This window comes from Lithobates pipiens, unplaced genomic scaffold, assembly GCF_037356315.1.
Source record: "Lithobates pipiens isolate NorthernLeopardFrog02 unplaced genomic scaffold, aLitPip1_a1.2 Scaffold_23, whole genome shotgun sequence".
Lineage (NCBI taxonomy): Eukaryota > Metazoa > Chordata > Amphibia > Anura > Ranidae > Lithobates > Lithobates pipiens.
The window spans coordinates 313,808,989-313,821,844 of record NW_027507785.1 but is presented as its reverse complement, the minus strand read 5'-3'; the positions used below and the strand labels follow the sequence as shown (position 1 = coordinate 313,821,844).

General features: G+C 46.7%; 1 protein-coding gene across 3 annotated transcripts in view; it reads left to right on the top strand.

Annotated features, from left to right (window-relative positions):
* The window catches only part of DNAJC6 (DnaJ heat shock protein family (Hsp40) member C6), a 147,281-nt gene that overhangs the window by 34,802 nt on the left and 99,623 nt on the right, over positions 1 to 12,856 (top strand). The window contains exon 2 of one of the 3 annotated variants that reach the window (XM_077450543.1): positions 2,987 to 3,161. The exons of 1 other annotated variant lie outside the window; for it this stretch is intronic. In XM_077450543.1, coding sequence (XP_077306669.1) covers positions 3,149 to 3,161 — 13 coding nt within the window. In that variant the 5' untranslated portion in view covers positions 2,987 to 3,148. Of the gene's footprint in view, positions 1 to 2,824; positions 3,162 to 12,856 lie in introns of those variants that run through there. One more of the 3 variants, XM_077450541.1, reaches the window with a different exon arrangement.

Here is a 12,856-nt window from a genome sequence, read left to right as displayed (position 1 = left end):
CAGAGGCATGATGGGACTTGTAGTTTTGCAACAGCTGGATTTCCGCTAGTTGCATATCCCTGGGTTAGAGGAAAAGTCTGCAGACCCGCGGAACTTGCACCAAAATTTGGCACAGTTTCATGGGCACGTGCCCAACAAATCAAGCCATAAAACTGTATTTATTTACCCAGCACAACCTCGTCTTTTTTTTTATATTTTACAAAAAAAATAATAATTGGGTAATAGTTGGCATTTGCATGCCCTAAACATATTTTTTACTAACAATTTGTGCTTGCTAAACTGATACCATAATTTTGTGTGAAATTGTAACTACAGCCATTTTATTCTCCGGGGTGTCTGGTCTCCGAAAATATATATTCTTTAGGAGCTTTAATTAATCTTCAGGCCTAAAATGTGTGTTTTTTACACGCAAAAAAAAACAAAAAAAAAAAAACAAAAAAAAAAAACTCAAGAACAGCTCTTGCAGCGATAGAGTAATAAAAACATTGATGAAGGTTCATCATCTATATAAATATGGGCTTGAAAGGGGTGCAGTGTGGTGCCCTATATACTGTATATCTAGGAGTAAGAAGGGATGCTTTCTTCATATAGAATTAGGAAGGGGTGTACCATGGTGTTGTATTAGGAAGGGGTGTTAGTGTGGTGTTGTATTAGGAAGGGGTGTAGTATGGTGTTGTATTAGGAAGGGGTGTTGTATTAGGAAGGGGTGTTGTATTAGGAAGGGGTGTAGTGGGGTGTTGTATTAGGAAGGGGTGTAGAGTGGTGTTGTATTAGGAAGGGGTGTAGTGGGGTGTTGTATTAGGAAGGGGTGTAGTCTGGTGTTGTATTAGGAAGGGGTGTAGTGTGGTGTTGTATTAGGAAGGGGTGTAGTCTGGTGTTGTATTAGGAAGGGGTGTAGTCTGGTGTTGTATTAGGAAGGGGTGTAGTATGGTGTTGCATTAGGAAGGGGTGTAGTGGGGTGTTGTATTAGGAAGGGGTGTTGTATTAGGAAGGGGTGTAGTGGGGTGTTGTATTAGGAAGGGGTGTAGTGTGGTGTTGTATTAGGAAGGGGTGTAGTGTGGTGTTGTATTAGGAAGGGGTGTAGTGGGGTGTTGTATTAGGAAGGGGTGTAGTGGGGTGTTGTATTAGGAAGGGGTGTAGTGTGGTGTTGTATTAGGAAGGGGTGGAGTGGGGTGTTGTATTAGGAAGGGGTGGAGTGGGGTGTTGTATTAGGAAGGGGTGTAGTGTGGTGTTGTATTAGGAAGGGGTGTAGTGTGGTGTTGTATTAGGAAGGGGTGTAGTATGGCGTTGTATGAGGAAGGGGTGTAGTGGGGTGTTGTATTGGGAAGGGGTGTAGTGGGGTGTTGTATTAGGAAGGGGTGTAATGTAGTGTTGTATTAGGAAGGGGTGTAGTGGGGTGTTGTATTAGGAAGGGGTGTAGTGGGGTGTTGTATTAGGAAGGGGTGTCGTGTGGTGTTGTATTAGGAAGGGGTGTAGTGGGGTGTTGTATTAGGAAGGGGTGTAGCGGGGTGTTGTATTAGGAAGGGGTGTAGAGTGGTGTTGTATTAGGAAGGGGTGGAGTGGGGTGTTGTATTAGGAAGGGGTGGAGTGGGGTGTTGTATTAGGAAGGGGTGGAGTATGGCGTTGTATTAGGAAGGGGTGTAGTATGGCGTTGTATTAGGAAGGGGTGTAGTGGGGTGTTGTATTAGGAAGGGGTGTAGTATGGCGTTGTATTAGGAAGGGGTGTAGTATGGCGTTGTATTAGGAAGGGGTGTAGTGGGGTGTTGTATTAGGAAGGGGTGTAGTCTGGTGTTGTATTAGGAAGGGGTGTAATGTAGTGTTGTATCAGGAAGGGGTGTAGTGGGGTGTTTTATTAGGGAGGGGTGTTGTATTAGGAAGGGGTGTAGTGGGGTGTTGTATTAGGAAGGGGTGTAATGTAGTGTTGTATCAGGAAGGGGTGTAGTGGGGTGTTTTATTAGGGAGGGGTGTTGTATTAGGAAGGGGTGTAGTGTGGTGTTGTATTAGGAAGGAGTGTAGCGGGGTGTTGTATTAGGAAGGGGTGTAGTGGGGTGTTGTATTAGGAAGGGGTGTAGTGTGGTGTTGTATTAGGAAGGGGTGTCGTGTGGTGTTGTATTAGGAAGGAGTGTAGCGGGGTGTTGTATTAGGAAGGGGTGTAGTGGGGTGTTGTATTAGGAAGGGGTGTAGCGGGGTGTTGTATTAGGAAGGGGTGTAGCGGGGTGTTGTATTAGGAAGGGGTGTAGTGGGGTGTTGTATTAGGAAGGGGTGTAGCGGGGTGTTGTATTAGGAAGGGGTGTAGCGGGGTGTTGTATTAGGAAGGGGTGTAGTGGGGTGTTGTATTAGGAAGGGGTGTAGTGTGGTGTTGTATTAGGAAGGGGTGTCGTGTGGTGTTGTATTAGGAAGGAGTGTAGCGGGGTGTTGTATTAGGAAGGGGTGTAGCGGGGTGTTGTATTAGGAAGGGGTGTAGCGGGGTGTTGTATTAGGAAGGGGTGTAGCGGGGTGTTGTATTAGGAAGGGGTGTAGCGGGGTGTTGTATTAGGAAGGGGTGTAGTGGGGTGTTGTATTAGGAAGGGGTGTAGCGGGGTGTTGTATTAGGAAGGAGTGTATATCTATCTATTCTCTCGCTCTCTCTATCTAAATATATATAGATATATATAGTACAATTGGGGGATGCAGGATATAATTCTCGGATTAGGATGGGGGGCATATAATGGGGGGGGGGGGAGGATATAAGAAGTAGGTATATTCGGGCAGAAGGTGGTGGGGGGTTTCTCCGGTAGGCAGGGAGGAGGCAGGGAGGGGGAGGGCTGATCCGGGACAATAGACACCTCGTTGTGACACCGGGGAGGAGGAGGAGGAGGAAGGCTCGGTGTAATCCCCCTGAGCTCCGGGCAGAGGGAGGGAGGAAGGTCAGCGGGATTCCTCCTCCATGAGCCTGCTCGGGTCTTACCGGAAAAAGACGAACAATGACGGTTATGAGTCTTTGCAGCTGGTGGACAGCAACGGGGAGGCCAGTAGCGGAGGAGGCGGCAGGGAGCGGCCGGGGAGCCGGCAAGGAGTGAGCGCGGCGGCGGCGCCATCCGGAGGAGCCTCTCCAGCAGCGGCGGCGGCGGCAGCCAAGAGCCCGGGCCGGCACAGCGACTGCAGCACCATGGACAGCTCAGGTACCACCCGGGGCCTAGTGCATGGGGGGGGGGGGGAATTGGGGATCGGTGCACGGTGGGGGGATCGGTGCATGGAGGTGGGGGTCGGTGCATGGAGGGGGGGGGGTCGGTGCATGGAGGGGAGATCGGTGCATGGAGGGGAGTTCGGTGCATGGAGGGATGATCGGTGCATGGTCATAGACATTACATACTCCTTAGTGTACTACAAGAGCCAGGCATAGGGGGGGCTAATGTATGATTAGAGGATCGGGGTGTCGGTGCATGGGGGGGGGGGGGGGGTCATACATGTCATATATTGTGTTTATAAGATGAGGCTCTATTGACAGCTGATTACAATGCGGGTGGGGTCTAATGTATAATGTGTGATCATAGAATATCAGGGTGTCAATGCATGCTGCAATTGGGGGGTGGGGTTGGTACATGGGGGGCAGGGGGGCTGTGTACATTACACACCCCATATTATGGTATTATTATTAGGCTGCAGCACCATGGACACCCCAGGCATGATGGGGATCCCAATGCATGATCAATGGGGTCTCTGCATGCTGCATGGGGGATCACACATTATATATTGTACTAAGAGGCTGCAGCACTATGGACAGCTCAGGTAGAGGAGCCTAATGCATAAAGTGTGATCATAGGGTATTAAGGTGTCAGTGTATGCTGTACAGGGGGATCATACACCCCAATATTCTTGTACTGTAAGGCTGTAGCACCATGCACAGCTCAGGTAAATCTGGAGGGGGTGGGGGTCGTGATATGCATGATGTCTGATCATATGGGACTAGGGTGTCATTAATTGCTGCAAGGGGGATCCTACACATTATATATTACAAAACCTACTATAAGGTTGCAGCAGCTAGGGTAGAGGGGCTTAATGCATAATGTCTAATCACAGGGTATTAGGGTATCAGTGTGTGCTGTATGGGGGGATCATGCCCATTACGCACCCCATATTCTGGTACTATAAGGGGACCGTGCACAGCTCAGGTATACGTTGTTGGCACCCCACACATGATGTGTGATCAGGGTGTCCGTAAAGGCTGTATGGGGATCATACACATTTTTGTCATATATTATATTGTAAAGATGAAGCACCATGGACAGCTCAGTTATAATGAGGGGAAGGGGGGCTCATTCATGATGTGTGATCATACAGTATTGGGGTGTCAGTGCATGCTGCAGCTGTGGATCATATATATTACCCCCCCCCCCCCCCCCCATATTATGGCACTTTAAGGCTGTAGCACCATGGACAGTTTAAGTATGTGAGGTCTAATGCATGATGGGTCTGTGTGTGATCAGACACAATTGGGGTATCTGTACATGTTGCATGGGGGGATCACACACATTATATTATGGATGCAGAGCCATGACCTGCTCAGGTATAAGAGGGGTCTAGTGCACAGTGTGTGATCCTATGGTACCAAGAAGTCAGTACATGCTGCATAATGTATTATTCACCTGCTACACCCCATTTTATTATACAATAAGGCTGCAGCAACATGGACAGCTCAGGTACAATGTGAGGCCTAATGCATGATGGTGGGGGGGGTGCAGTGTGTGAACATATGAGTTTATGGTGTCAGTGCATGCTGCAAGGGGGATCATACATATTGTATATCTTACATGTTATATATCATAGCATACTATAAGGATGCAGCACTATTGACAGCCCAGGTATGTTGGAGGCCTAATGCACAACTGGTGATTACAGAAACAGGGTGTTGGTGCATGCTGCACTGGGGATCATACACATTACATACCCCTATTATAATACCCTAAGGCTGCAGCATCATGGACAGTGCAGGTACAGCCAGGGGGCCTAATGTATAGAGGGGATTTGTGGGATCATATGGTGTCAGCGCATGCTGCATCGGGGATCATACACATTGTACACCCCTATATTGTTCTATAAGGCTGCAGAGCCACAGTCAGCTTAGATACAGCCAGGAGGGACTAGAACACCAATACATATCACATGATCAATGTGTCTCTTTATGCTACATCTCATACAGACCATATAATTGCATTTTCAGTCCATAGTGCCACACGTAACTACAAGTCATATTATGGTGGCATGATCATGCTCACTGGGAGATCATGTGCCATATTATAGACTACAGCACCATGGATACCTCCAATACAGCTAGGAGCCATAATACATGATGGACCTGTGATATCATATGATTAGCCTGTGTCTGTGGATGCTGTTTGGGTGTTCTTACACATTCTATACCCAACATCACCCATATACACTCATATCATGGCATTATCAGGATGCAGCATCATAGGCAGCCCAGGAAGAGTCTATGTTGTATTACCTAGCAGTACATTCTGCATTGGGGATCATACACTTTACAGAACAGAATGATATCAATTGCAGGACCCTGGACATCCGTGTAGAATATGTCCATGATATTCCATGAATTATATTATCAGAATATCAGTTTTTACTGCATGGGGGATCATGAACTTTATAAAGTCAGACTGCAAGCCCATAACTAGCTCGGGTACAGCAGGAATGCTTAGTGATTTATAAAGGCATTTAAAAACAAAAAAACAAAAAAAAACTGTCATACTTACCTGCTCTGTGCAGTGGTTTTTGCCTCTCATCTCGGGACCCCCGCCGGCGCTTCTTCTGGCCCCTCCCTCCTGAGTGCCCCCAGAGAAACAGTTGCAATGGGGGCACGCGAGCAGGTCTGCTCCCAAGTCACTGCTCCGCTTGTCCATTCACACACAGAGCCGTAACTAGCCCCCCCCTCTTCTCATTGGCTGTGATTGACAGCAGCGGGAGCCAATGGCTCCCACTGCTGTCTGAGCCAATGCGCAGCCAAAACTTTATTTTATTTTTTTAACACATTCCTCAATAGCTTTAAATACTATAAATCAACTTTATGACTCTGCACACCCAGATCTTAAATTGAAAAAGTATCAGTGACATTCTCACTGTGCTGTACATAGCCTGTGCAGAGAGCAGAGCTGTGGGAGGGGCCCAGCATTCTATCTTTTCATGCAACAACACTGAAGAAATGACACTTTGATACAATGTAAAGTAGTGAGTGTACAGCTTGTATAACAGTTTGCATTTGCTGTACCCTCAAAATAACTCAACACACAGCCATTAATGTCTAAATCGATGGCAACAAAAGTGGGCAAACCCCTAAGTGAAAATGTCCAAATTGGGCCCAATTAGCCATTTTCCCTCCCCGGTGTCATGTGTCCCGTTAGTGGTACAAGGTCTCAGTTGTGAATGGGGAGCAGGTGTGTTAAATTACAGTGGCCAAGACCATACAGCGGATTAATAGGACAGGTTTCAATCAGAACAGGCCTCGCCATGGTCGACCAAAGAAGTTGAGGTCACGTGTTCAGCGTCATATCCAGAGGTTGTCTTTGGGAAATAGACGTATGAGTGCTGCCAGCATTGCTGCAGAGGTTGAAGAGGTGGGGGGGGGGGGGGGGTCAGCCTGTCAGTGCTCAGACCATACGCCGCACATTGCATCAAATTGGTCTGCATGGCTGTCATCCCAGAAGGAAGATTCTTCTAAAAATGATGCACAAGAAAGCCCACAAACAGTTTGCTGAAGACAAGCAGACTAAGGACATGGATTACTGGAACCATGTCCTGTGGTCTGATGAGACCAAGATAAACTTATTTGGTTCAGATGGTATCAAGGTTGTGTGGGGGCAACCAGGTGAGGAGGACAAAGACAAGTGTGTCTTGTTTACAGTCATGCATGGTGGTGGGAGTGTCATGGTCTGGCACTGCATGAGTGCTGCCGGCACTGGGGGGCTACAGATCATTGAGGGAACCATGAATGCCAACATGTACTGTGACATACTGAAGCAGAGCATGATCCCCTCCCTTCAGAGACTGGGCCGCAGGGCAGTATTCCAACATGATAAACAACCCCAAACACACCTCCAAGACGACCACTGCCTTGCTAAAGAAGCTGAGGGTAAAGGTGATGGACTGGCAAAGCATGTTTCCAGACCTAAACCCTATTGAGCATCTGTGGGGCATCTTCAAATGGAAGGTGGAGGAGCACAAGGTCTCTAACATCCACCAGCTCTGTGATGTCATCATGGAGGAGGGGAAGAGGACTCCAGTGCCAAGCTGTGAAGCTCTGGTGACCTCCATGCCCAAGAGGGTGAAGGCAGTGCTGGAAAATAATGGTGGCCACACAAAATATGGACACTTTGGGTCCCAATTTGGACATTTTCACTTAGGGATGTACTTACTTTTGTTGCCAGCAGTTTAGACATTAATGGCTGTGTGTTGAGTTATTTTGAGGGGACAACAAATTTACACTGTTATACAAGCTGTACACTCACTACTTTACATTGCAGCAAAGTGTCATTTCTTCAGTGTTGTCACATGAAAAGATAGAATAAAATATTTACAAAAATGTGAGGGGTGTACTAACTTTTGTGAGATACTGTGATATATATATATATATATATATATATATATATATATATATATATATATAAAATCTCATAATAGTTATATCATGTTATGATATCATCACCTTATTAAATACTATAATATATCATATGCTTCTGCCATGGCAAAGTCCCCGCTATATCATTGGTTTGAATACTACAATATCAGCACCAAGGACAGCACAGATCTAGGCCATGCCGTGTTACCAGTCTGTGTATACCATAATACTGTATTATATACTTCAGCACCATGGACAGTGCATGTAAAGTCCATGTTTTATTACTAGGATGAAGGTCTCTGGAACTTTCCTTATTACGTAGTCCATAAAGTAATGCCGGCACATCGGTATAAATCAGCAAAGCAGTTATTCTATTGTACATGCACGGAGCACCAACACGTTTCAGCTGCCCAAGCCTAAATCATGACTAACCATGATTAAAGCGGAGCTCCACTTTAAAAGCGAAAGTTCTGTTTTAAACGAGTAGTACATCCAAAGCTCGCTTGGCTGTACTTCTCCTGTGGATCACAGTCCGTTCTGCATTCCTGTGACCCGTTTTCAGCAGATTGCGGGCTGACGTCAAAGAGTCGTCCCACGCTGTGGCAAGATTGCGATAGTATGGTCTGGATCCGCCCACAGCCCTGGACCGACACCCGGCTCAGCCTCTCATTGAGCTGCTGGGAGCCTGAGCTGGCTGCTGCGACCACAGCCCTCCACAGCCCAGCACTCCAGTGAGCACAAGGGGAGGGGGGGTGGCAGAGCAGACAGCAGTGATGAACAGTCACCAGCTCTCTGCTCAGGGAGCTCTGAGAACCAATCGATCGGCGGTGTTTGATCGCTCGGTTCTCACTCTCACCTAGGCGATCTGCGCGGAAGTTCTCCTCCCTTCCCTCCCCGCAGTGTTCTGGAAAAGGTCACGGGTCCCGGAAGATCAGGCGATCATTCACAAAGCGAAGCGCCATTCGACTGTGAAGCCGAAAGTCACACAGCCGGCTGCCCACAGTTGGCACTTGGAGCCTGGGGGCTGGTGAAGAACTAGCCCACGTGAGGATGGGGCTGGATCGTTGGACAGGTAAGCGTCCATTTATAAAAAGTCATTAGCTACAGTATTTGTAGCTGCTGACTTTTATTTTTTACAGACTGGAAAACCACTTTAAGGCCTGAGTGGCTGAAATGCGTTGGAACTCTGTTTGACTGTCTCTCGCTGTCCTACAATAGAGAAAAACTGCTTTGATGATTTATACTGATGTGTTGCCATTTCTTCATGGACCAAGTTTTATTACCAACCCTTGTGTTATGTTTGGGGGTGGGGGGGGGGCTATATACAGTATATTATACATAGCAATATTGCATTTTAGATTACTGCACTGTATACTGTCCAACTTGCTAAATTACCAGCTGGTGTATTTTATATATATCCACCTCTTAGTACATATATACTTAGTATATATTGTAGCATGACTGGGGAATTGTGTGTATTGTAGATCAGTACTAAAGGAGCAGGTCCAGTAATGTTATATGCTGGATTATACATTTCACACATCCAAATCAGTTTTCTTTAGACCCCTTTCACACTGGGGCGTTTTTCAGGCGTTTTTCAGAAGCTTTAGCGTTGAAAAAAGTGCCTGTAAAGCGCTTGAAAGAAGCCTCATCTGAAATCCCAATGTGAAAGCCCAAGTGCTTTCACACTGAGATCCCTATTCACACTGGGGCTTTTTTCAGGTGCTTTAGCTTAAAAAAAAAAAGCGCCTGTAAAGCGCCTGAAAGAAGCCGCAACTGCAATCCCAATGCACTGCGCTGCAAGGGCCATAAAGACATGGATGAGCGAGTTTGGGGTGGAGGAACTTGACTGGCCTGTACAGAGTCCTGACCTCAACCCGATAGAACACCTTTGGGATGAATTAGAGCAGAGACTGTGAGCCAGGACCTTCTCTCCAACATCAGTGCCTGACCTCACAAATGTTCTTCTGGAAGAATGGTCAAACATTTCCATAGACACCCTCCTAAACCTTGTGGACAGCCTTCCCAGAAGAGTTGAAACTGTTAAGCCCCATACACACGAGCGGACTTATGTCCGACAGACTTCCGAAGGAGTTCTGCCGGAGTTCTGACAGAGTTCTGATGGACTTTCCGAATGAACGGACTTGGCCACACACAATCACACCAAACTCCGACGGATTCGAACGTGATGACGTACGACTGGACTCGAATAAGGAAGTTCATAGCCAGTAGCCAATAGCTGCCCTAGCGTCGGTTTTAGTCCGTCGGAATAGCATACACACGAGCAAATTTTTCGGTAGGAACTAGGTCCGGCAGAGTTCCGTCGGAAAAATTTGAAGCATGTTCCATTTTCTAAAGTCTGTCAGACTTTTGCGAATCAAAAGTCCGTTGCAGCCCACACACGATCGAATAGTCTGCCGGAATCATTCCGTCGGACTTTGGATGTTGAAAAGTCCGCTCGTGTGTACGGGGCTTTAGAGCTGCAAAGGGTGGGCCAACTCAATATTGAACCCTACGGACTAAGACTGGGATGCCATTAAAGTTCATGTGCGTGTAAAGGCAGGCGTCCCAATACTTTTGGTAATATAGTGTACAGTATATTTAAATGAGAGGGTGTGTGCCTGTAGTTCAGCTTCAATGTCTTTGCCATGGTACATATATATATTACCACACTGGGACCAGTTTATCTGCCAGTATGGATGGGGGAATCAGAGTAGGGATTAGGCTCGGTTCACATCTATACATGTGTGTGGTTGGTGCATTTTTGATGCATTTTCAAGCTTCTGTATTTTTTTTTTTTGCTTCTTTTTTTGTAGGAGGTGATTGGTTGTTAATACAAAACTCTACCAAAAACTCACACACATGCATTTTGGTGGGGTTTCTTCGAAGGTTGTGATGCCAAAAAAGTCCTGTTCCAAAAACGCACTGCAGGAAACTGCATAGATATGACCGGGACCCATTAGAAATAATGTTAAATAGATTGTGCTGTGTTTCTGCAGATCTGCAAATGCACTAAAAAAAAAAAAAAACATACAGATGTTCTAGCCTTAAAGTATAACTAAAGGGAAAACTTTTTTTGTTGTTGTTTTGGCCAGAGTGGAGATGGACTAGAACCCCTGTCAGTTATTATTACTGTCTGTGCCATTGTTAGGGAGATTCACCCCTCACCCCTATTTGTCCTGTTTACCATTATTAGTGAAAGTAAAAGAAAATCCAAAATTTCGGGTTATCCCCAGAAAAGTAATACATAATGGGGGACACATAATAGGGACACTAGTTCTGGTGACCTGGGGGGTCCCCAAGGGATGCCCTTATTTTACAGGGATTTCCCCTCACTTCCTGTTTTGGCTATGGGACAGGAAGTGAAGGGAAATCTCCCCAGTGGGACACAGATGGAAAAAAGAAATTGACAGGGGTTATAACCCTCCCTTAGGGCCACGAAAAAAAAAAAAGTCCTCCAAATCCATTCTGGATGCTTTTCTGCATGCATTTTTTAAATGTGTTTTTGATTAATTTCCGGGTGCATTCTAGATGTTTTCTTTTTTTTCTTTTATTTTCCCCACTGTACTGGGGTCCGGTGCTTTTTTTTTCATGCTTCTTACTGCGTTCCAGTACAGCTCTGTGCAGGAAAAATGCACCATGTTGTACTTTTTTTTTTTCCCTTGTAAGGCTGGATTCACACCTATTGCATTTTTTGTACTTTTTGCATTTTGCAGATTTGCACAACACAACGTGTTCCATAGGAAACCATGTTAAATGGACTGTGGTGCAAATCTGCGAAATGCAAAAAGCGCTAAAAATGCCATAGGTGTGACTCCGGCCTTACTGAAAAGCACTGAAACGCACTGCACTGTAGTGAACTATGCCATTGGAACCCATGCAATCCCCTTTCCATTTTTTTTTTGACGCAGAAAAAAAAAAGAAAAAAAGAAGAAGCACTGTACTGCATGTGGTGTAAACTGGCCTAACTCAATCGAAAATCGAAAAAAAAAAAAAGTTTTGCCTATAGTTCTACTTTAAGACCCCTTTCACACCAGGGCGTTTTTCAGGCGCTATAGCGTTAGAAATAGCGCCTGAAAAACGCCCTAAAGAAGCTGCACCATTGTCTGTAGTGTGAAAGCCCCGAGGGCTTTCACACTACAGCGGTGCGCTGGCAGGACGTCAGAAAAAAGTCCTGCCAGCAGCTTCTTTGGAGCGGTGAAGGAGCGGTGTGTTTACCGCTCCTCCACCGCTGCTGCCCATTGAAATCAATGGGGCAGCGCTGTAATGCCGCCGGCAAAACGCCGCTATTGCGGCATATTGCCGGCGGTTTTAACCCTTTCGCGGCCGCTAGCGGGGGGTAAAAGCGCCCCGCTAGCGGCCGAAATGCGCCGCAAATCCGGCGGTAAAACGCCGCTAAACATAGCGGCGTTTTACCGCCGCCGCTATCAGCGGTGTGGTGTGAAAGCAGAAGACTGCTTTCACACCACACCGCTGATAGCGGCGGCGGTAAAACGCCGCTATGTTTAGCGGCGTTTTACCGCTGGATTTGCGGCGCATTTCGGCCGCTAGCGGGGACGCTTTTACCCCCGCTAGCGGCCGCGAAAGGGTTAAAACCGCCGGCAATACGCCGCAATAGCGGCGTTTTGCCGGCGGCATTACAGCGCTGCCCCATTGATTTCAATGGGCAGCAGCGGTGGAGGAGCGGTAAACACACCGCTCCTTCACCGCTCCAAAGAAGCTGCTGGCAGGACTTTTTTCTGACGTCCTGCCAGCGCACCGCTGTAGTGTGAAAGCCCTCAGGGCTTTCACACTACAGACAATGGTGCAGCTTCTTTAGGGCATTTTTCAGGCGCTATTTCTAACGCTATAGCGCCTGAAAAACGCCCTGGTGTGAAAGGGGTCTAAGGGCCAGTTCACACCATAGAAACACAGTCCGGATGCGTTCCATATTCTATTTGCCGTATCTGCAGGGGGGAAAAAATGCACTGGATTGGATCAAAAATACACCAAAAATGCACTGGAACGTGTTTTTATGCGTTCCAGTGTGTTTTTGATGCATTTTTTGTGTGTTTTTAATGCAATCCAGTGCATTTTTTTCCTCTCTTTTTTTCTTAACCTTAAATAAGGACATGTGTGTTCCTTGTGCATTTTTGCTGCAAGCACTGGTGTGAACTATGCCATTGAAAACCATATAACCTACTTTCCACGTGTTTTTAATGCAGGAAAAACCCCCGCACTGGACTGCATGTGGTGTGAACTGGCCCTAAG